Here is a 23912-nt window from a genome sequence, read left to right as displayed (position 1 = left end):
TAACCCCACTGCTAAGCTAGTTAATGTGTCTGTACAATGACCCCACTGCTAAGCTAGTTAATGTGTCGCTACAATGACCCCACGGCTAAGCTAGTTAATGTGTAGCTACGATGACCCCACTGCTAAGCTAGTTAATGTGTCTTACAATGACCCCACGGCTAAGCTAGTTAATGTGTAGCTACAATGACCCCACGGCTAAGCTAGTTAATGTGTAGCTACAGTGACCCCACTGCTAAGCTAGTTAATGTGTCTGTACAATGACCCCACTGCTAAGCTAGTTAATGTGTCGCTACAATGACCCCACGGCTAAGCTTGTTAATGTGTAGCTACGATGACCCCACTGCTAAGCTAGTTAATGTATCTTACAATGACCCCACGGCTAAGCTAGTTAATGTGTCGCTACAGTGACCCCACTGCTAAGCTAGTTAATGTGTCTGTACAGTGACCCCACGGCTAAGCTAGTTAATGTGTCTTACAAATATTCCCACGGCTAAGCTAGTTAATGTGTCTTACAATGACCCCACGGCTAAGCTAGTTAATGTGTCGCTACGATGACCCCACTGCTAAGCTAGTTAATGTGTCTTACAATGACCCCACGGCTAAGCTAGTTAATGTGTAGCTACGATGACCCCACGGCTAAGCTAGTTAATGTGTCGCTACAATGACCCCACTGCTAAGCTAGTTAATGTGTAGCTACGATGACCCCATGGCTAAGCTAGTTAATGTGTAGCGACAATGACCACACTGCTAAGCTAGTTAATGTGTCTTACAATGACCCCACTGGTAAGATAGTTAATGTGTAGCGACAATGACCCCACGGCTAAGCTAGTTAATGTGTCGCTACAATGACCCCACTGCTAAGCTAGTTAATGTGTCTGTACAATAACCCCACTGCTAAGCTAGTTAATGTGTCTGTACAATGACCCCACTGCTAAGCTAGTTAATGTGTCGCTACAATGACCCCACGGCTAAGCTAGTTAATGTGTAGCTACGATGACCCCACTGCTAAGCTAGTTAATGTGTCTTACAATGACCCCACGGCTAAGCTAGTTAATGTGTAGCTACAATGACCCCACGGCTAAGCTAGTTAATGTGTAGCTACAGTGACCCCACTGCTAAGCTAGTTATTGTGTCTGTACAATGACCCCACTGCTAAGCTAGTTAATGTGTCGCTACAATGACCCCACGGCTAAGCTAGTTAATGTGTAGCTACGATGACCCCACTGCTAAGCTAGTTAATGTATCTTACAATGACCCCACGGCTAAGCTAGTTAATGTGTCGCTACAGTGACCCCACTGCTAAGCTAGTTAATGTGTCTGTACAGTGACCCCACGGCTAAGCTAGTTAATGTGTCTTACAATGACCCCACGGCTAAGCTAGTTAATGTGTCTTACAATGACCCCACGGCTAAGCTAGTTAATGTGTCGCTACGATGACCCCACTGCTAAGCTAGTTAATGTGTCTGTACAATGACCCCACGGCTAAGCTAGTTAATGTGTCGCTACAATGACCCCACGGCTGAGCTAGTTAATGTGTAGCTACGATGACCCCACTGCTAAGCTAGTTAATGTGTCGCTACAATGACCCCACTGCTAAGCTAGTTAATGTGTCTGTACAATGACCCCACTGCTAAGTTAGTTAATGTGTCTGTACAATGACCCCACTGCTAAGCTAGTTAATGTGTCGCTACAATGACCCCACGGCTAAGCTAGTTAATGTGTCGCTACGATGACCCCACTGCTAAGCTAGTTAATGTGTCGCTACAATGACCCCACTGCTAAGCTAGTTAATGTGTCTGCACAATGACCCCACTGCTAAGCTAGTTAATGTGTCTGTACAATGACCCCACTGCTAAGCTAGTTAATGTGTCGCTACAATGACCCCACGGCTAAGCTAGTTAATGTGTAGCTACGATGACCCCACTGCTAAGCTAGTTAATGTGTCTTACAATGACCCCACGGCTAAGCTAGTTAATGTGTAGCTACAATGACCCCACTGCTAAGCTAGTCAATGTGTAGCTACAGTGACCCCACGGCTAAGCTAGTTATTGTGTCTGTACAATGACCCCACTGCTAAGCTAGTTAATGTGTCGCTACAATGACCCCACGGCTAAGATAGTTAATGTGTCGCTACGATGACCCCACTGCTAAGCTAGTTAACGTGTAGCTACGATGACCCCACTGCTAAGCTAGTTAATGTGTCGCTACAGTGACCCCACTGCTAAGCTAGTTAATGTGTCTGTACAATGACCCCACGGCTAAGCTAGTTAATGTGTAGCGACAATGACCCCACGGCTCAGCTAGTTAATGTGTCGCTACAATGACCCCACTGCTAAGCTAGTTAATGTTTCTGTACAATGACCCCACGGCTAAACTAGTTAAAGTGTCTCCCATTCACACTCTGTAGCAGCAGCTGGGATTGCATTCTCAATTCCCATTTTCACTTCGGTTCTGTTTTAGGAATGGACTCCGGGCCAACATAACCATTTGAACTAGGTTGGAATTACCATAAATGTCCCAAACTCATACCCAACCAAAGCACAAAATAATGTTAAATGCATGTTGCCGTCAGTGCTAAGTATTACACAATTCTTTTTTCCACCATCTTTCCATGTGGCATTGATATCTGCTTGCCACAGCAGTAACTGCAGTCTGAAGAGGTAGTTATGGGGGGAACACAGAGGGTCCAACTATGTTTAGGTTTGGCTGAGACACACAGCTACAGGATAATGGAAAGGCCCGAAAATGGGTGTTTTATTTATGTGTCAGTACACTATTATCTCTCTCCCATTGAGTCAGAAATGTAATATCAGTCAGATCTGGTTCTAATATTACTGTCTAGCCCGACAATAGACTCTAGACTAGAGCCTGCTTTAAGTTAATCTCGCATTCTGCATGTTAAAGGGGTAATCTGCGATCGGTAATCGTTTTTTTGTTGTTTTTTAAAAAACTTTTAAATTAATTATATATTATACCCTTTGATTCTTAAAAAATATAACCTATAAATGCCTCATGGGGGTAAGTTCAACTGTTATATACCATAACTTATCAGAGCCCAAAAATAGAAGCTTGTTTTACTCCATTGTTTGTAAACAATGTAATTGTAAGAAAACACTGTAACCTCTAAACCTGGTTAAAACAATATTGTTGATATCATGGATGGCCAAGTCCTTGCATCCACAGCTCTATCTACGAATTTGCAGTCTGAAAAGGGGGTACTTATGGGGAACTCAGAAGGTCCAACTATGTCAGGGGTTTGGCTGAGACTCCCAGCTATAATGGAAAGAAGTCTTTTATTCATGGTTTCACTTACAGTATCATCGTTCTCCCATTTTTTGAGTTTGTGTAATATTTTCCTACGGAAGATCGGTCAGTTTTCCTGAGAGCTGGTACTAACATCAGTGTCTACAATAGAGATGACTCCAGTCATTTTTTAGATTCAAATGTATCATCTCTCCCACGACACGTCTCGCAATTCCATGCCTGTTGAATTATTGAAACAATCGAGTATTTTGAAATAGTCAATATTATCTAGGCCTACATATACCATACAGTGCCTTCTGAAAATAGTCACACCCCTTGACCTTTTTCCACATTTTGTTGTGTTTACAAAGTGGGATTAAAATTGATTTAATTGTCCTTTTTATTTTGTCAACGATCTACACGAAAAGCGCTGTCAAACTGTATTTAAAAAAATAAATGTGAAAAAAAGATATGAAGAAAAAAAATATGAAAAAGAAATTCAAGCAGATTTAAATCAAAACTGCCACTCAGGAACATTCACCGTCTTCTTGGTAAGCAACTCAGTGTAGATTTGGTCTTGTGTTTTAGGTTATTGTCCTGCTGAAAGGTGAATTCATCTCCCAGTGTCTGATGAAAAGCAGACTGAACCAGATTTTCCTGTAGGATTTTGCCTGTGCTTAGCTCCATCCCGTACATTTTTTTATACATAAAAATTCCCCAGTCCTTAACGATTACAAGTATACCCATAACATGATGCAACCCCACTATATTTGGAAATATGGAGAGTGGTTACTCAGTAATGGGTTGTATTGGATTTGCCCCAAACATACATAGCACTTTGTGTTCATGGCAAAAAGTGAATTGCTTTGTCACATTTTTTTTGCAGTATTACTTTAGTGCCTTGTTGCAAACAGGGTGCACATTTTGGGATATTTTTTATTCTGTACAGGCTTCCTTCTTTTCCTCTGTCATTTAGGTTAGTATTGTGGAGTAACTACAATGTTGTTGATCCATCCTCAGTTTTCTCCTATCAGAACCATTAAACTCTGTAACTGTTTTAAAGTCACCATTGGCCTCATGGTGAAATCCCTGAGCAGTTTCCTTCCTCTCCGGCAACTGAGTTAGGAAGGACGCCTGTATCTTTGTAGTGACCGGGTGTATTGATACACCATCCAAAGTGTAATTAATAACTTCACCATGCTCAAAGGAATATTCAATGTCTGCTTTTTTTTAACCAATAGGAGCCCTTCTTTTCTTTGTGGTTGAATATGTGTTTGAAGTTCACTGCTAGATTGAGGGGCCTTACAATTATATGTGTGGAGTACAGAGATGAGGTATTCATTCAAAATCATGTTAATAACCTCTTTTATTGCACACAGAGTGAGTCCGTCCATGCAAATTGTTACTCCTGAACTTATTTTGTCTTGCCATAACAAAGGGGTTGTGACTCACGACATTTCAGCTTTTTTTTACATTAATTTGTCAAAATATAAACAATTTCACTTTGACATTATGGGGTGTTGTGTGTGTGTAAGCTGTGTACATGTTTTTTAATTATAACACAACAAAATGTGGAAAGAGTCAAGAGGTATGAATACTTTCTGACGTAATTCCAGAAGGTCGATTTTAAAAATCCAAGAAACAGTACTATCTATGTACAGTTAATGTCGGAAGTTTACGTGCACTTTAGCCAAATACATTTAAACTCAGTTTATTCACAATTTCTGACATTTAATCCTAGTAACAATTCCCTGTTTTAGGTCAGTTAGGATCACCACTTTATTTTAAGAATGTGAAATGTCAGAATAAGAGTAAAGAGAGAATGATTTATTTCAGCTTTTATTTCTTTCATCACATTCCCAGTGGGTCATAAGTTTACATACACTCAATTTAGTATTTGGTAGCATTGCCTTTAAATTGTTTAACTTGGGTCAAACGTTTCGGGGTGCCTTCCACAAGCTTCCCACAATAAATTGGGTGAATTTTGGCCCATTCCTCCTGACAGAGCTGGTCAGGAGAGAGTTGAGTCAGGTTTGTTGGCCTCCTTGCTCACACACGCTTTTTCAGTTCTGCCCACAAATCCTCTACAGGGTTGAGGTCAGGGCTTTGTGATGGCCACTCCAATACCTTTACTTTGTTGTCCTTAAGCCATTTTGTAACAACTTTGGAAGTATGCTTGGGGTCATTGTCCATTTTTTTGTTTCATCAGACCAGAATACATTTCTCCAAAAGGTATTATCTTTGTCCCCATGTGCAGTTGCAAGCCGTAGTCTGGCTTTTTTATGGCGGTTTTGGAGCAGTGGCTTCTTCCTTGCTGAGCGGCCATTCAGGTTATGTCGATATAGGACTCGTTTTACTGTGGATATAGATACTTTTGTTTCCTCCAGCATCTTCACAAGGTCCTTTGCTGTTGTTCTGGGATTGATTTGCACTTTTCGCCCTGAAGTACGCTCATCCTGAGCGGTATGACGGCTGCGTGGTCCCATGGTGTTTATACTTGCGTACTATTGTTTGTACAGATGAATGTGGTACCTTCAGGTGTTTGGAAATTGCTCCCAAGGATGAACCAGACTTGTGGAGGTCTACAATTTGTTTTCGGAGGTCTTGGCTGATTTCTTTTGATTTCCCCATGATGTCAAGCAAAGAGACACTGAGTTTGAAGGTAGGCCTTGAAATACATCCACAGGTACACCTCCAATTGACTCAAATTATGTCAGTTAGCCTATCAGAAGCTTCTAAAGCCATGACATCATTTTCTTGAATTTTCTAAGCTGTTTAAAGGCACAGTCAACTTAGTGTATGTAAACTTCTGACCCACTGGAATTGTGATACAGTGAATTATAAGTGAAATAATCTGTCTGTAAACAATTGTTGGAAAAATTACTTGTCATGCACAAAGTAGATGTCCTAACTGACTTGCCAAAACTATAGTTTATTAACAAGAAATTTGTGGAGTTGTTGAAAAACAAGTTTTAATAACTCCATTGTAAGTGTACGTAAACTTCTGACTTCAACTGTATTTAACACCAGCAGGTCATGTCTATTAGTTGTCTGTGTTCATTATTATTTAGATAGCAGACTTATTCACAACCTGTTCAGTTCATCGGGGGTCAACGTAGAAACCCTGTTCATCGGGGGTCAACGTAGAAACCCTGTTCATCAGGGGTCAACATAGAAACCCTGTTCATCAGGGGTCAACATAGAAACCCTGTTCATCGGGGGTCAACGTAGAAACCCTGTTCATCAGGGGTCAACATAGAAACCCTGTTCATCAGGGGTCAACATAGAAACCCTGTTCATCGGGGGTCAACATAGAAACCCTGTTTATCGGGGGTCAACATAGACACCCTGTTCATCGGGGGTCAACATAGAAACCCTGTTCATCGGGGGTCAACAGATACTCTGTTCATCGGGGGTCAACATAGACACCCTGTTCATCGGGGGTCAACATAGAAACCCTGTTCATCGGGGGTCGACATAGAAACCCTGTTCATCAAGGGGTCAACATAGACACCCTGTTCATCGGGGGTCAACATAGAAACCCTGTTCATCGGGGGTCAACATAGAAACCCTGTTCATCGGGGGTCAACGTAGAAACCCTGTTCATCGGGGGTCAACATAGAAACCCTATTCATTGGGGGTCAACATAGACACCCTGTTCATCGGGGGTCAACATAGACACCCTGTTCATCGGGGGTCAACATAGAAACCCTGTTCATCGGGGGTCAACATAGAAACCCTGTTCATCGGGGGTCAACGTAGAAACCCTGTTCATCGGGGGTCAACATAGAAACCCTATTCATTGGGGGTCAACATAGAAACCCTGTTCATCGGGGGTCAACAGATACTCTGTTCATCGGGGGTCAACATAGACACCCTGTTCATCGGGGGTCAACATAGAAACCCTGTTCATCGGGGGTCGACATAGAAACCCTGTTCATCAAGGGGTCAACATAGACACCCTGTTCATCGGGGGTCAACATAGAAACCCTGTTCATCGGGGGTCAACATAGAAACCCTGTTCATCGGGGGTCAACGTAGAAACCCTATTCATCGGGGGTCAACATAGACACCCTGTTCATCGGGGGTCAACATAGACACCCTGTTCATCGGGGGTCAACATAGAAACCCTGTTCATCGGGGGTCAACATAGAAACCCTGTTCATCGGGGGTCAACGTAGAAACCCTGTTCATCGGGGGTCAACATAGAAACCCTATTCATCGGGGGTCAACATAGACACCCTGTTCATCGGGGGTCAACGTAGAAACCCTGTTCATCGGGGGTCAACAGATACTCTGTTCATCAGGGGTCAACATAGAAACCCTGTTCATCGGGGGTCAACATAGAAACCCTGTTCATCGGGGGTCAACGTAGAAACCCTGTTCATCGGGGGTCAACATAGACACCCTGTTCATCAGGGGTCAACATAGAAACCCTGTTCATCGGGGGTCAACATAGAAACCCTGTTCATCGGGGGTCAACATAGAAACCCTGTTCATCGGGGGTCAACGTAGAAACCCTGTTCATCGGGGGTCAACGTAGAAACCCTGTTCATCGGGGGTCAACATAGAAACCCTGTTCATCGGGGGTCAACATAGAAACCCTGTTCATCGGGGGTCAACGTAGAAACCCTATTCATCGGGGGTCAACATAGAAACCCTGTTCATCGGGGGTCAACGTAGAAACCCTATTCATCGGGGGTCAACATAGAAACCCTGTTCATCGGGGGTCAACGTAGAAACCCTGTTCATCGGGGGTCAACGTAGAAACCCTGTTCATCGGGGGTCAACATAGAAACCCTGTTCATCGGGGGTCAACAGATACTCTGTTCATCAGGGGTCAACATAGAAACCCTGTTCATCGGGGGTCAACATAGAAACCCTGTTCATCGGGGGTCAACGTAGAAACCCTGTTCATCGGGGGTCAACGTAGAAACCCTGTTCATCGGGGGTCAACATAGAAACCCTGTTCATCAAGGGGTCAACATAGAAACCCTGTTCATCGGAGGTCAACGTAGAAACCCTGTTCATCGGGGGTCAACGTAGAAACCCTGTTCATCGGGGGTCAATGTAGAAACCCTGTTCATCGGGGGTTTAATGAAACAATCCAAGACTTTTCAGGGAATCAATACTGTCAGATGTAATGTTGTTTATGTATTTAACCTCAGAAGGTCGTTATGCTGATTATTCTTCAGGGTTCAGGGTTATTAGCCTTGAGACTTATTTACGCGTTAACACAGGTATCACTGTCATTCAGGACAGAGTATGTCTGATTAGGTTAACACCAGACACAGACTGACAGTTGAGAGTTGTTTCCATGGATACCAACCAACCACTGTGTGTGTTTTGACTGTGTGTGTGTGTGTGTGTGTGTGTGTGTGTGTGTGTGTGTGTGTGTGTGTGTGTGTGTGTGTGTGTGTGTGTGTGTGTGTGTGTGTGTGTTTTGACTCTGTGTGTCACTGAAATGAGAGGAAAATATGACTGACTGATCTGAACCCAGCAGGTAAACGGTAAACTTTCATTTCTATACCTACTGTCTGCGTCCTTAAAAAAACAGAGGTCATGTGACAGGAAGAGAAGTGATCAGTGGCTTGCATCCTAAATGGCACCCTAGTTCCCTATATAGTGCACTGACGTTACCCTATTGGCCATGGTCACAAAGCAGTGCACAAAGCAGGGTGAATTTCAGACGCAGTTAGTGGTTCATGGCTGATGAGCTGCTATGCTAGTCTCTCTCTCTCTCTTCATTCAGAAAGCAGATGTTTATAATAGTTTCTCAGAAGAAGTAGACTTTCAGTCACAGCATTGTAAAACCTTTTGAGCATTAGTTCAGCGTGACCTTAGCCTGGTCCCAGATCTGTTTGTGTTGTCTTTGTCAATGACCATAGAAGTTGGCAAGACAACAAACAGATCTGGGAACCAGGCTAATGTGACCCTGATATCCAACAGGGTATTTGTTATCCACTCTGGTATTTTTTCCAGCTACTGGAAAGTGTTCCTGAGGTATTTTAAAGAAAATGTGCTTATAGTTCAGCAGTTTGTATTATGGTACGTGTTTTTGAGAAATTCAACAGGTTCTCGAAGGACATTCTCTCACATAGTAGCTATTCTTTCATTCTTAATGACCTCGACGTGACCTGACATTTATATACGCTAGGTAACGCCCTGCACTGCTAATCTGACAACTCTGGGATGAATCCCAAGTGGCACACTATTCCCTACATAATAGCACTACTTTTGTCCTTACCACTGTGGGTCCTGGTGTAAAGTAGTGCACTATGTAGGGGATAGGTTGCCGTTTGGGACGTGCCCTTGTCACGGGGTCTGGAGAGCATCGGGTTGCGTCCCCTGGCTCGTCAGTTTGTAATAAATGGTTCATCGAAGCGGGAAAGGTATTTGAATCAAAACATAGGCTTCTTTATTTGAGTCGTAGTAAACATCGTGTGTTTTGTACAGGTATGAAGAACAAAAAATAAAAACTTGCACTTTGTATGAACTTGTCGATAGTGCAATTCTCAAATGTAGCTTTAAAAAAAAAAAAAAATTCATATCCCCACTTTTAAATCTTAGCCAGCCACGTACACGTGGTGTTGCAGACATATTTCAAACACTGAAAACTATTGTAAAAAGTTTCCATTCCACAGTATGGTTTGATTATACAGTATGGTTTCTTTATAGAATGATTGATGACACGTGAATTAAGTCTGTTGAGGGGAAAGCAATAACATATAAAACGTACTGAATATTATTATCCCAATATACATATCCCTATATACATCAGAGGTATATCTCCCTATTGTAGATCCTGACCCGCTGCTTGACATAGAAATATAATCTATAGAACGGCGCTTGGAACCTCTAACCCTGGCAATTTGACTGGTGAAGATTGTTCTATTTCTATTTCTGTGCTACTTTGAGGACGTGTGGGGTTTAGGCGATCCGTCTCTCTTCTCCCAGTCGAACGTCAACGAACGAAATCTGAAGCAACGTCTCAAACTGGGAACCAACAACAAATCACAGAGTAGGACTGAAAAGGGCATCTCTAGACATGTTACATTCTCATTTTGTACCCCTCTATCACCAAATGCTACCCCTTTTTTCTTATCGGCCCTGGCCAAAAGTAGTGCACTATATAGGGAATAGCTTGCAATTTGGGATGCAGACCAGATCATGCTGAGGTTAACTCTACTAGGAGATCTTATTCAAACACTTCAATCTTTTAAATGAAAGGTTTTAGGAACAAGTCCAAGAAGCTGTTCCTCACTTCCCTAGAATGTTTCCATCCGTGGGAGTTTTAGAAGATGGAAAACCAGGCGTGGAAGGTGTATTTTCCTAACGGTCTCTCTCTCTCCTATAGTCGTTGATATGAATTGTGTTGCACGACTCGAACAATGAGATACAGTAGGAGTTTGGCAGTGGTGATTTTACGGACATTTACCTTGTTTAAAAAAATGTTTTTGATAAAATAACAGCGGCTGAATTCCAGGCTCTGTTGATCTGAGAGGATAAGGATAATTGCTTCCTCTTGCCTTGTGATTGGCTGTGTGGAAATGTCGCCATATCGTTTCCACCTATCACAGCCTTTCAGATCTACAGGAGTGCCTAGGAAGAAAGGGGATCTGTTTTTTTGGCAATTCTGCCACACAGTTTTTTTTGCAAATCCTGTTACTTGGTCCGCTGAGGTTTCAAGACGACGCTGGAGTAAGAGCGTACGCAGGAGAAAGCGGTAGGGGAGATCTTCCTGGGGTCGATGAGGTTGTTCTCCAGACGCAGCATCACGATGTGGGAGTCCTCGATGTTCTCCGGGTCACAGATAGCGTCCTCAGCAAAGGCCCTGTAGGAGATGGAGAAACCATTGGTTTTATACATCATGAATCATACGTCATTCTATTCAGGATTTTATTTTCCTACCTTTGACATTTTTTAAACGCTGCATTTCGCGGTATGGTTTACATCTGCCAATAACACACACACACACTTACACACACACACACTTACACACACACACTTACACACTTACACACACACACACACACTTACACACACACACACACACACTTACACACACCTGATCTACCTGGTACCCCTTCACATTGACTCTGTACTGGTACTCCTTGTATATAGCCTCATTACTACCTGGTACCCCTGCACATTGACTCAGTACCGGTACATAGCCTCATTACTACCTGGTACCCCTGCACATTGACTCAGTACTGGTACTCCTTGTATATAGCCTCATTACTACCTGGTACCCCTGCACATTGACTCAGTACTGGTACTCCTTGTATATAGCCTCATTACTACCTGGTACCCATGCACATTGACTCAGTACTGGTACTCCTTGTATATAGCCTCATTACTACCTGGTCCCCCTGCACATTGACTCAGTACCGGGTACTCCTTGTATATAGTCTCATTACTACCTGGTACCCCTGCACATTGACTCAGTACTGGTACTCCTTGTATATAGCCTCATTACTACCTGGTACCCCTGCACATTGACTCAGTACTGGTACTCCTTGTATATAGCCCCATTACTACCTGGTACCCCTGCACATTGACTCAGTACTGGTACTCCTTGTATATAGCCCCATTACTACCTCGTACCCCTGCACATCGACTCAGTACCGGTACATAGCCTCATTACTACCTGGTATCCCTGCACATTGACTCAATACCGGTACTCCTTGTATATAGCCTCATTACTACCTCGTACCCCTGCACATTGACTCAGTACTGGTACTCCTGCACATTGACTCAATACCGGTACTCCTTGTATATAACCTCATTACTACCTGGTACCCCTGCATATTGACTCAGTACTGGTACCCCTGCACATTGACTCAGTACTGGTACTCCTTGTATATAGCCTCATTACTACCTCGTACCCCTGCACATTGACTCAGTACTGGTACCCCTGCACATTGACTCAGTACTGGTACTCCTTGTATATAACCTCATTACTACCTGGTACCCCTGCACATTGACTCAATACCGGTACTCCTTGTATATAACCTCATTACTACCTGGTACCCCTGCATATTGACTCAGTACTGGTACTCCTTGTATATAGCCTCATTACTACCTGGTCCCCCTGCACATTGACTCAGTACTGGTACTCCTGCACATTGACTCAGTACTGGTACTCCTTGTATATAGCCTCATTACTACCTCGTACCCCTGCACATTGACTCAGTACTGGTACCCCTGCACATTGACTCAGTACTGGTACTCCTTGTATATAGCCTCATTACTACCTGGTATCCCTGCACATTGACTCAGTACCGGCACTCCTTGTATATAGCCTCATTACTACCTGGTACCCCTGCACATTGACTCAGTACCGGTTCTCCTTGTATATAGCCTCATTACTACCTGGTACCCCTGCACATTGACTCAGTACTGGTACTCATTGTATATTGTTATTTTATTTTATTGTGTTACTATTTACTTGTTTATTAGCAAATATGCCTTGTTGTTTACCTCTGCATTGTTGGGAAAGGGCTCGTCAGTAAGCATTTCACTGTAAAGTCTACACCTGTTGTATTCAGAGCATACAACAAATACATTTTGATTTGATTTGCATGTGGCAAACTTTGATTTGAAGGGATTACGTATATAGTCTATACTCTGGACTGCCAAGAAGTCAATACTCTTGAACTGAATAAGCTTGTCATGTGTTTTTTGTGTTTTCAAAGCGTGGTAGAGTATGGTAGAGTATGGTAGAGTATGGTAGAGTATGGTAGAGCACGGTAGAGTATGGTAGAGCACGATAGAGTATGGTAGAGCACGGTAGAGCATGGCAGAGTAAGGTAGAGTATTGTAGAGCTCGGGAGAGTATGGTAGAGTACGGTAGAGCATGGCAGAGTATGGTAGAGTATGGTAGAGCACGGTAGAGCATGGTAGAGCACGGTAGAGCGTGGTAGAGCACGGTAGAGTGTGGTAGAGTACAATAGAGTGTGGTAGAGTATGGTAGAGCACGGTAGAGTACGGTAGAGCACGGTAGAGCACGGTAGAGTGTGGTAGAGCGTGGTAGAGCACGGTAGAGTATGGTAGAGCATGGTAGAGTACGGTAGAGCACGGTAGAGTGTGGTAGAGCATGGTAGAGCACGGTAGAGTATGGTAGAGCGTGGTAGAGTATGGTAGAGCGTGGTAGAGCACGGTAGAGTGTGGTAGAGCGTGGTAGAGTGTGGTAGAGCGTGGTAGAGTGTGGTAGAGCGTGGTAGAGCACGGTAGAGTGTGGTAGAGCATGGTGGAGCATGGTAGAGTATGGTAGAGCGTGGTAGAGCATGGTAGAGCGTGGTAGAGCATGGTAGAGCGTGGTAGAGTATGGTAGAGCATGGTAGAGCGTGGTAGAGTGTGGTAGAGCATGGTAGAGCGCGGTAGAGCATGGTAGAGCGTGGTAGAGCGTGGTAGAGCGTGGTAGAGCGTGGTAGAGCATGGTGGAGCGTGGTAGAGTGTGGTAGAGCGTGGTAGAGCGTGGTAGAGCGTGGTAGAATGTGGTAGAGCATGGTAGAGTATGGTAGAGCGTGGCAGAGCATGGTAGAGCACGGTAGAGTATGGTAGAGTATGGTGGAGTATAGTTAGCCTAATGAGTCAACGGTTACATCTCTGGTCTAAAGTAGTGCACTATATAGGGAATAGGGTCCTGGTCTAAAGTAGTGCACTATATATAGAGAATAGGGCCCTGGTCTAAAGTAGTGCACTATATAGAGAATAGGGCCCTGGTCTAAAGTAGTGCACTATATAGGGAATAGGGCTCTGGTCTAATGTAGTGTACTATATAGGGAATAGGGCTCTGGTCTAAAGTAGTGCACTATTAGGGAATAGGGCCCTGGTCTAAAGTAGTGCACTATATAGGGAATAGGGCTCTGGTCTAAAGTAGTGCACTATTAGGGAATAGGGCTCCATTTGGGACGTAGAGTGAGTCTACGGTACCTGATTTTGTTGTTATTGAGATGGAGGAAGTGCAGCGTGCTCATCTGGTTGATACCAGGCGGAACCGTAACCAGCTGGTTATGGTCTAAACACAGCTCCGTCATGGAGGTATAGGTGCCCAAGAAGGACTCTGGCTCTACTCCCTCCCCATCCAGCTTGTTATGGGACAGGTACAGGTACTCTATCCCCGGGACCATGTGGGCAAACACAAACCCTGAATTGAAATGAAATGAATTGTATTAAAAATATACAGCAAGATGTACATTGTATTCCCAGAAGATAAGCACTTAAAAGAATGACAATTTTTCCACACTTTCCAAAGTGGTCCTGGATGGTAAATACCTGGGATTCTTTCGATCTGGTTCCCTACTAAGACCAGGTGAACCAGAGCTCTGGGCAGGTAGGAAGGGACCAGGTACAGACGGTTGTAGGATAGGTCGATGGACTCCAGGTTCCTGAAGGAGGAAGAGGGAGAAAGTGGGTGGACAAAACATTAAGTACACCTGCTCTTTCTATGACAGACTGACCCAGGTGAATCCAAGTGAAAAGCTATGATCCCTTATTGATGTCACTTGTTAACTCCACTTTAATCAGTGTAGATGAAGGGGAGGAGACAGGTTGAAGAAGGACTGTTAAGACAACTGAGACATGGATCGTATGTGTGTACCATTCAGAGGGTGAATGGGCAAGACATACTATTTAAGTGCTTTTGAACGGGGTATGGTTGGGTTGTAGATGCCAGGGGCACTGGTTTGTGTCAAGAACTGCAACGCTGCTGGGTTTTTCACGCTCAACAGTTTTCCGTGTGTATCGAGAATGGTCCACCACCCAAAGCACATCCAGCCAACTGTGGGAAGCACTGGAGTCAACATGGACCAACATCCCTGTGGAACGCTTTCAACACTTTGTAGAGTCCATGTCCTGGCGAATTGAGTCTGTTCTGAGGGCAAAGGGTGGGGTGCAACTCATATATATCTTGACTATAGTTTCTTTGTAATATATGCATTGAAAAGAAGACTTGTGAAATCCTCTAGTTTTCTTACTTGTGGTTGATCCACGCTAGAGGTGCTATCATGGACTCCTCCAGTCTGTTGTGTCTCAGTGAGATCACGTTCAGGTTAGTGGTTTGGTTGAAGACGCAGTCGGATATCTCTTCTATCAGGTTGTTCTCAAGATAAACCTCCTGAAAACAGATCAAATGAAGAGTTATTTATACTGCGTTATATATACACAATGGAGATGCCCTTTGCTCCTCTAATAGACAGCAACACCAATGTAGCTCGCTGTAATTGGATGTTGTACTGGATGTTACTTAATGACAGGCTGTCCTGGATGTTATGTGATGACAGGCTGTACTGGATGTGATGACAGGCTGTAGTGGATGTTATGTGATGACAGGCTGTACTGGATGTGATGACAGGCTGTAGTGGATGTGATGACAGGCTGTACTGGATGTTATGTTATGACAGGCTGTACTGGATGTGATGACAGGCTGTAGTGGATGTTATGTGATGACAGGCTGTACTGGATGTGATGACAGGCTGTAGTGGATGTTATGTGATGACAGGCTGTACTGGATGTTATGTGATGACAGGCTGTACTGGATGTGATGACAGGCTGTAGTGGATGTTATGACAGGCTGTACTGGATGTGATGACAGGCTGTACTGGATGTTATGTTATGACAGGCTGTAGTGGATGTTATGTGATGACAGGCTGTAGTGGATGTTATGTTATGACAGGCTGTAGTGGATGTGATGACAGGCTGTACTGGATGTTATGTTATGACAGGCTGTAGTGGATGTTATGTGATGACAGGCTGTACTGGATGTGATGACAGGCTGTAGTGGATGTGATGACAGGCTGTACTGGATGTGATGACAGGCTGTACTGGATGTGATGACAGGCTGTAGTGGATGTTATGTGATGACAGGCTGTACTGGATGTGATGACAGGCTGTACTGGATGTGATGACAGGCTGTAGTGGATGTGATGACAGGCTGTACTGGATGTGATGACAGGCTGTACTGGATGTTATGTGATGACAGGCTGTCCTGGATGTTATGTGATGACAGGCTGTACTGGATGTTATGTGATGACAGGCTGTCCTGGATGTTATGTGATGACAGGCTGTCCTGGATGTTATGTGATGACAGGCTGTACTGGATGTTATGTGATGACAGGCTGTCCTGGATGTTATGTGATGACAGGCTGTCCTGGATGTTATGTGATGACAGGCTGTACTGGATGTTATGTGATGACAGGCTGTAGTGGATGTTATGTGATGACAGGCTGTCCTGGATGTACCATGTCTTTAACCATGAGAGTGGTGGATAAGACAGGCTGTACTGGATGTGATGACAGGCTGTACTGGATGTGATGTGAAGCAGAGCTGAGGTCTTTAACCATGAGAGTGAGTGGTGGATAAGGCTTATCAAGAAAAAGTCTCTAGTTGCTTCACTGTGTTTCGTTGAAATGTACAGATGTTTATTGTCCACTTATCAGTAAAAATATACACTGTGTTTATGACACATGTATTCTTATAAAGATTAATAAATGCATTTCTATAGCTTATACAATATTTAATGTATTTATTATTTATATATTATTATTTATTATTATTATTATATTATATATTTATTATATTATTTATATATATATATATAAACTCAGGGGGAAAAAGAAACGTCCTCTCACTGTCAACTGCGTTTATTTTCAGCAAACTTAACATGTGTAAATATTTGTTTGAACGTAACAAGATTCAACAACTGAGACATAAACTGAACAAGTTCCACAGACATGTGACTAACAGAAATGGAATAATGTGTCCCTGAACAAAGGGGGGGGGGTTAAAAATCAAAAGTAACAGTCAGTATCTGGTGTGGCCACCAGCTGCATTAAGTACTGCAGTGCATCTCCTCCTCATGGACTGCACCAGATTTGCCAGTTCTTGCTGTGAGATGTTACCCCACTCTTCCACCAAGGCACCTGCAAGTTCCCGGACATTTCTGGGGGGAATGGCCTTAGCCCTCACCCTCCGGTCCAACAGGTCCTAGATGTGCTCAATGGGATTGAGATCCGGTCTCTTCGCTGGCCATGGCAGAACACTGACATTCCTGTGTTGCAGGAAATCACGCACAGAACGAGCAGTATGGCTGGTGGCATTGTCATGCTGGAGGGTCATGTCAGGATGAGCCTGCAGGAAGGGTACCACATGAGGGAGGAGGAAGTCTTCCCTGTAACGCACAGCGATGAGATTGCCTGCAATGACAAGCTCAGTCCGATGATGCTGTGAAACACCGCCCCAGACCATGATGGACCCTCCACCTCCAAATCAATCCCGCTCCAAAGTACAGGCCTCGGTGTAACGCTCATTCCTTCGACGATAAACGTGAATCAGACCATCACCCCCGGTGAGACAAAACCGCGACTCATCAGTGAAGAGCACTTTTTGCAAGTCCTGTCTGGTCCAGCGACGGTGGATTTGTGCCCATAGGCGACGTTGTTGCCGGTGATGTCTGGTGAGGACCTGCCTTACAACAGGCCAACAAGCCCTCAGTCCAGCCTCTCTCAGCCTATTGCGGACAGTCTGAGCACTGATGGAGGGATTGGGCAGTTGTTGTTGCCATCCTGTACCTGTCCGCAGGTGTGATGTTAGGATGTACCGATCCTGTGCAGGTGTTGTTACACGCGGTCTGCCACTGCGAGGACGATCAGCTGTCCGTCCTGTCTCCCTGTAGCGCTGTCTTAGGCATCTCACAGTACGGACATTGCAATTTATTGCCCTGGCCACATCTGCAGTCCTCATGCCTCCTTGCAGCATGCCTAAGGCACGTACACGCAGATGAGCAGGGACCCTGGGCATCTTTCTTTTTTTCTCTTTTTTTTCGGAGTCAGTAGAAAGGCCTCTTTAGTGTCCTAAGTTTTCATAACTGTGACCTTAATTGCCTACTGTTTGTAAGCGTCTTAACGACCGTTCCACAGGTGCATGTTCATTAATTGTTGATGGTTCAATGAACAAGCATGGGAAACAGTGTTTAAACCCTTTACAATGAAGATCTGTGAAGTCATTTGGATTTTTACGAATTATCTTTGAAAGACAATGTCCTGAAAAAGAGATGTTTCTTTTTTTGCTGAGTTTATATATGAATATGTTTTTAAACATTTTCCTTATAAAGTATAATTTGTTGTTATTGTCCCCCACTACAACAAACAGATCCTTGAATACATGTAATTTTGTCCTTGAAACATTTAATTGAAATACTTTAGAATTCCATTCATTCCTATGGAGGATTGCTCCTACTGGGGAGGGCCAATATGGCCGACCGGTGGCTTCAAAGCCTCTCCATGGCCAATACATAGCGTCAGTCATCCAGGGTTTATATACATATTTGGATAAAACGGATAAATCTCACCAGTAGAGATGGAGGCAGGCCCTGCGGGATGGTCCTGAAGTGGTTTCTGCCCAGACGGAGGTAGGAGAGCTGGGAGAGGGGACTGAAAGCTTGATGATCCACGCTCCCTTCGTTCAGGACATTTCCCTCCAACTCCAAGATCAACAGGCTACTCAGACCTTTCAGAAATTACGCAGCAGTGAAAACATGTTCCTATAAAAGTCTCCCTGTGCTGGTTATGGTTTCAGCCACTTCCACTAACAAATATTTACGTTTGTGCAGTTGAAACAGTTTTTTTTTTTGATTGAAGCATTTCAGTTTTACAAATATTATTTCCTGAAATGGCCCAAAAAGTACTTTGAAAATGTTTGTCCCGTAACTAGTAACATGTAGATTTGTTATTTTGTTTGGTTACCTTGGAAGCTATTCTCCTCGATGCCTTTGAGGTGGTTCTCGTTGATCTTGAGTTCCTGTAGTGTTGATGGGAGATCTGTTGGAACCATCTCTAGGAGGTTGTTGTCCAGGAACAGACGGCTCAGGAACTTCAGGCCCTGAACAACAATCATTAACAACATTAAACAACGTGTGTCTTTGGGCTATTTAACAATTCTAACCAATGGAAAATAAAGTACTTTATAGATCTAGATAGATGTTCTATCGTTGCCATGTTATAGTGATGGAAAATAATCTGTCATTTTGTGGAACGGGAAACCATTAAAGAAATGTAAATATTGTATATGTCACAGTCACAGTATCAGACCTGGTTTGAAATATTTATTGGGACTATTCCATTGGTTCCATGAAAGAAGGCAAACTAAGTCAAGCGTACCTAAAGTATTGGAAAAGAAAAACGATCGATGTTGGCACTCTGTCACAATATTTTTGTTTACGAAATCAAGGGTTCTTGCTGTAGAAATGTCCTGATTGTCTCACCTCTTTCTGGTGATATAGTACCTCGGTGGATCTAGCTGGCTGGAAATAGGTTTCTCTATCCCTGTTCTATCCCTGTTCCCCTGATGTTTCTCTATCCCTGTTCCCCTGAGGTTTCTCTATCCCTGTTCTATCCCTGTTCCCCTGAGGTTTCTCTATCCCTGTTCCCGTGAGGTTTCTCTATCCCTGTTCCCCTGAGGTTTCTCTATCCCTGTTCCCCTGAGGTTTCTCTATCCCTGTTCCCCTGAAGTTTCTCTATCCCTGTTCCCCTGAGGTTTCTCTATCCCTGTTCCCCTGAGGTTTCTCTATCCCTGTTCCCCTGAGGTTTCTCTATCCCTGTTCCCCTGAGGTTTCTCTCTCCCTGTTCCCCTGAGGTTTCTCTATCCCTGTTCCCGTGAGGTTTCTCTATCCCTGTTCCCCTGAGGTTTCTCTATCCCTGTTCCCCTGAGGTTTCTCTATCCCTGTTCCCCTGAAGTTTCTCTATCCCTGTTCCCCTGAGGTTTCTCTATCCCTGTTCCCCTGAGGTTTCTCTATCCCTGTTCCCCTGAGGTTTCTCTATCCCTGTTCCCCTGAGGTTTCTCTCTCCCTGTTCCCCTGAGGTTTCTCTATCCCTGTTCCCCTGAGGTTTCTCTCTCCCTGTTCCCCTGAGGTTTCTCTATCCCTGTTCCCCTGAGGTTTCTCTATCCCTGTTCCCCTGATGGTTCTCTATCCCTGTTCCCCTGAGGGTTCTCTATCCCTGTTCCCCTGAGGTTTCTCTCTCCCTGTTCCCCTGAGGTTTCTCTCTCCCTGTTCCCCTGAGGTTTCTCTCTCCCTGTTCCCCTGAGGTTTCTCTATCCCTGTTCCCCTGAGGTTTCTCTCTCCCTGTTCCCCTGAGGTTTCTCTATCCCTGTTCCCCTGAGGTTTCTCTCTCCCTGTTCCCATGAGGTTTCTCTCTCCCTGTTCTATCCCTGTTCCCCTGTGGGTTCTCTCTCCCTGTTCTATCCCTGTTCCCCTGAGGTTTCTCTCTCCCTGTTCTATCCCTGTTCCCCTGAGGTTTCTCTCCCTGTTCCCCTGAGGTTTCTCTATCCCTGTTCCCCTGTGGTTTCTCTCTCCCTGTTCCCCTGAGGTTTCTCTCTCCCTGTTCCCCTGAGGTTTCTCTATCCCTGTTCCCCTGAGGTTTCTCTATCCCTGTTGCCCTGAGGTTTCTCTATCCCTGTTCCCCTGAGGTTTCTCTATCCCTGTTCCCCTGTGGTTTCTCTCTCCCTGTTCCCCTGAGGTTTCTCTATCCCTGTTCCCCTGATGTTTCTCTATCCCTGTTCCCGTGAGGTTTCTCTATCCCTGTTCCCCTGAGGGTTCTCTATCCCTGTTCCCGTGAGGTTTCTCTATCCCTGTTCCCCTGAAGTTTCTCTATCCCTGTTCCCCTGAGGTTTCTCTATCCCTGTTCCCCTGAGGTTTCTCTATCCCTGTTCCCCTGAGGTTTATCTATCCCTGTTCCCCTGATGGTTCTCTATCCCTGTTCCCCTGAGGGTTCTCTATCCCTGTTCCCCTGAGGTTTCTCTCTCCCTGTTCCCCTGAGGTTTCTCTCTCCCTGTTCCCCTGAGGTTTCTCTCTCCCTGTTCCCCTGAGGTTTCTCTCTCCCTGTTCCCCTGAGGTTTCTCTCTCCCTGTTCCCCTGAGGTTTCTCTATCCCTGTTCCCCTGAGGTTTATCTCTCCCTGTTCCCATGAGGTTTCTCTATCCCTGTTCCCCTGTGGGTTCTCTCTCCCTGTTCTATCCCTGTTCCCCTGAGGTTTCTCTCTCCCTGTTCTATCCCTGTTCCCCTGTGGTTTCTCTCTCCCTGTTCCCCTGAGGTTCCCCTCCCCTGTTCCCGTGAGGTTTCTCTCTTCCTGTTCCCCTGAGGTTTCTCTCTCCCTGTTCCCCTGTGGTTTCTCTCTCCCTGTTCCCCTGAGGTTTCTCTATCCCTGTTCCCCTGATGTTTCTCTCTCCCGGTTCCCCTGTGGTTTCTCTCTTCCTGTTCCCCTGTGGGTTCTCTCTCCCTGTTCCCCTGAGGTTTCTCTCTCCCTGTTCCCCTGAGGTTTCTCTATCCCTGTTCCCCTGAGGTTTCTCTCTCCCTGTTCCCCTGTGGTTTCTCTCTCCCTGTTCCCCTGAGGTTTCTCTCTCCCTGTTCCCCTGAGGTTTCTCTATCCCTGTTCCCCTGAGGTTTCTCTATCCCTGTTCCCCTGAGGTTTCTCTATCCCTGTTCCCTGTGGTTTCTCTCTCCCTGTTCCCCTGAGGTTTCTCTATCCCTGTTCCCCTGAGGTTTCTCTATCCCTGTTCCCCTGAGGTTTCTCTCTCCCTGTTCCCCTGAGGTTTCTCTCTCCCTGTTCCCCTGTGGTTTCTCTCTCCCTGTTCCCCTGAGGTTTCTCTCTCCCTGTTCCCCTGAGGTTTCTCTCTCCCTGTTCCCCTGATGTTTCTCTATCCCTGTTCCCCTGATGTTTCTCTATCCCTGTTCCCCTGAGGTTTCTCTATCCCTGTTCCCCTGAGGTTTCTCTCTCCCTGTTCCCCTGAGGGTTCTCTATCCCTGTTCCCCTGAGGGTTCTCTATCCCTGTTCCCCTGAGGTTTCTCTATCCCTGTTCTCTCCCTGTTCCCCTGTGGTTTCTCTCTCCCTGTTCCCCTGAGGGTTCTATATCCCTGTTCCCCTGAGGTTTCTCTATCCCTGTTCCCCTGAGGGTTCTCTATCCCTGTTCCCCTGAGGTTTCTATATCCCTGTTCCCCTGAGGTTTTTCTATCCCTGTTCTATCCCTGTTCCCCTGAGGTTTCTCCATCCCTGTTCCCCTGAGGTTTCTCTATCCCTGTTCCCCTGAGGTTTCTCTATCCCTGTTCCCCTGTGGTTTCTCTCTCCCTGTTCCCCTGAGGTTTCTCTATCCCTGTTCCCCTGAGGTTTCTCTCTCCCTGTTCCCCTGAGGGTTCTCTCTCCCTGTTCCCCTGAGGTTTCTCCATCCCTGTTCCCCTGAGGTTTCTCCATCCCTGTTCCCCTGTGGTTTCTCTCTCCCTGTTCCCCTGAGGTTCCCCTCCCCTGTTCCCGTGAGGTTTCTCTCTTCCTGTTCCCCTGTGGTTTCTCTCTCCCTGTTCCCCTGAGGTTTCTCTCTCCCTGTTCCCCTGAGGTTTCTCTCTCCCTGTTCCCCTGAGGTTTCTCCATCCCTGTTCCCCTGAGGGTTCTCTATCCCTGTTCCCCTGAGGTTTCTCTATCCCTGTTCCCCTGAGGTTTCTCTATCCCTGTTCCCCTGAGGGTTCTCTATCCCTGTTCCCCTGTGGTTTCTCCATCCCTGTTCCCCTGAGGTTTCTCTCTCCCTGTTCCCCTGAGGTTTCTCCATCCCTGTTCCCCTGAGGTTTCTCTATCCCTGTTCCCCTGAGGTTTCTCTATCCCTGTTCCCCTGTGGTTTCTCCATCCCTGTTCCCCTGAGGTTTCTCTATCCCTGTTCCCCTGAGGTTTCTCCATCCCTGTTCCCCTGAGGTTTCTCTATCCCTGTTCCCCTGAGGTTTCTCTATCCCTGTTCCCCTGTGGTTTCTCCATCCCTGTTCCCCTGAGGTTTCTCTATCCCTGTTCCCCTGAGGTTTCTCTCTCCCTGTTCCCCTGAGGTTTCTCTATCCCTGTTCCCCTGAGGTTTCTCTATCCCTGTTCCCCTGTGGTTTCTCTCTCCCTGTTCCCCTGAGGTTTCTCTCTCCCTGTTCCCCTGAGGTTTCTCTCTCCCTGTTCCCCTGAGGTTTCTCTCTCCCTGTTCCCCTGAGGTTTCTCCATCCCTGTTCCCCTGAGGTTTCTCTTGACTAAGGACCATGGAATGTTGTTTTTAAAGGCCTGTGCAGGTTTGTGGCAGAGCAGGGTGAATGGGGGTGATGCTAGCTCAACAGGCCTCCTTCCTTTAAAGCCTGCATGGCTTAAGAGTTTAGACTGTGTTTCATTGTGCAAACTAATTGGCAGACTGGCTCCAAGAGTCATGCTACAGTTTAAATTAGCTCATGTTGGTTTAAAACGGGTAGAAGTGAGATTTTGGCGTCTGTTGTGCCTCGCAAAGTTAAAATCATATATCTATACTGCTGATGTCCATCGAAGTGTTTTGAGATTCAAGAGTGAATGTAATGTGATTGTGGATATTCTCCAATATTCCAAGAGCGAATGTAATGTGATTGTGGATATTCTCCAATATTCCAAGAGCGAATGTAATGTGATTGTGGATATTCTCCAATATTCCAAGAGTGAATGTAATGTAATTGTGGATATTCTCCAATATTCCAAGAGTGAATATAATGTGATTGTGGATATTCTCCAATATTCCAAGAGCGAATGTAATGTAATTGTGGATATTCTCCAATATTCCAAGAGTGAATGTAATGTGATTGTGGATATTCTCCAATATTCCAAGAGTGAATGTAATGTGATTGTGGATATTCTC

The 23912-nt window shown here is 45.1% G+C and overlaps 2 protein-coding genes across 3 annotated transcripts in view; one reads left to right on the top strand and one right to left on the bottom strand.

Moving 5' to 3' along the window:
- cenpp (centromere protein P) overlaps positions 1 to 23912 on the top strand; it is a 156730-nt gene that overhangs the window by 107895 nt on the left and 24923 nt on the right. The window lies entirely within an intron of this gene.
- Positions 9637 to 23912, bottom strand: part of ecm2 (extracellular matrix protein 2, female organ and adipocyte specific) — a 30887-nt gene continuing 16611 nt past the window's right edge. Inside the window, exons 6-11 of the mRNA XM_055869944.1 lie at positions 18990 to 19125; positions 18596 to 18753; positions 15225 to 15364; positions 14524 to 14636; positions 14182 to 14395; positions 9637 to 11077 (exon numbers count right to left, since the gene is read on the bottom strand). Of these exons, the coding sequence (XP_055725919.1) occupies positions 10909 to 11077; positions 14182 to 14395; positions 14524 to 14636; positions 15225 to 15364; positions 18596 to 18753; positions 18990 to 19125 (930 nt within the window). The 3' untranslated portion in view covers positions 9637 to 10908. The remainder of the gene's footprint in view (positions 11078 to 14181; positions 14396 to 14523; positions 14637 to 15224; positions 15365 to 18595; positions 18754 to 18989; positions 19126 to 23912) is intronic.

The sequence above is a fragment of the Salvelinus fontinalis genome, chromosome 18 (assembly GCF_029448725.1).
Source record: "Salvelinus fontinalis isolate EN_2023a chromosome 18, ASM2944872v1, whole genome shotgun sequence".
Taxonomy (NCBI): Eukaryota; Metazoa; Chordata; class Actinopteri; order Salmoniformes; family Salmonidae; genus Salvelinus; species Salvelinus fontinalis.
Note: the sequence above shows the minus strand (reverse complement) of the source record. Positions and strands in the feature narration are given on the sequence as shown.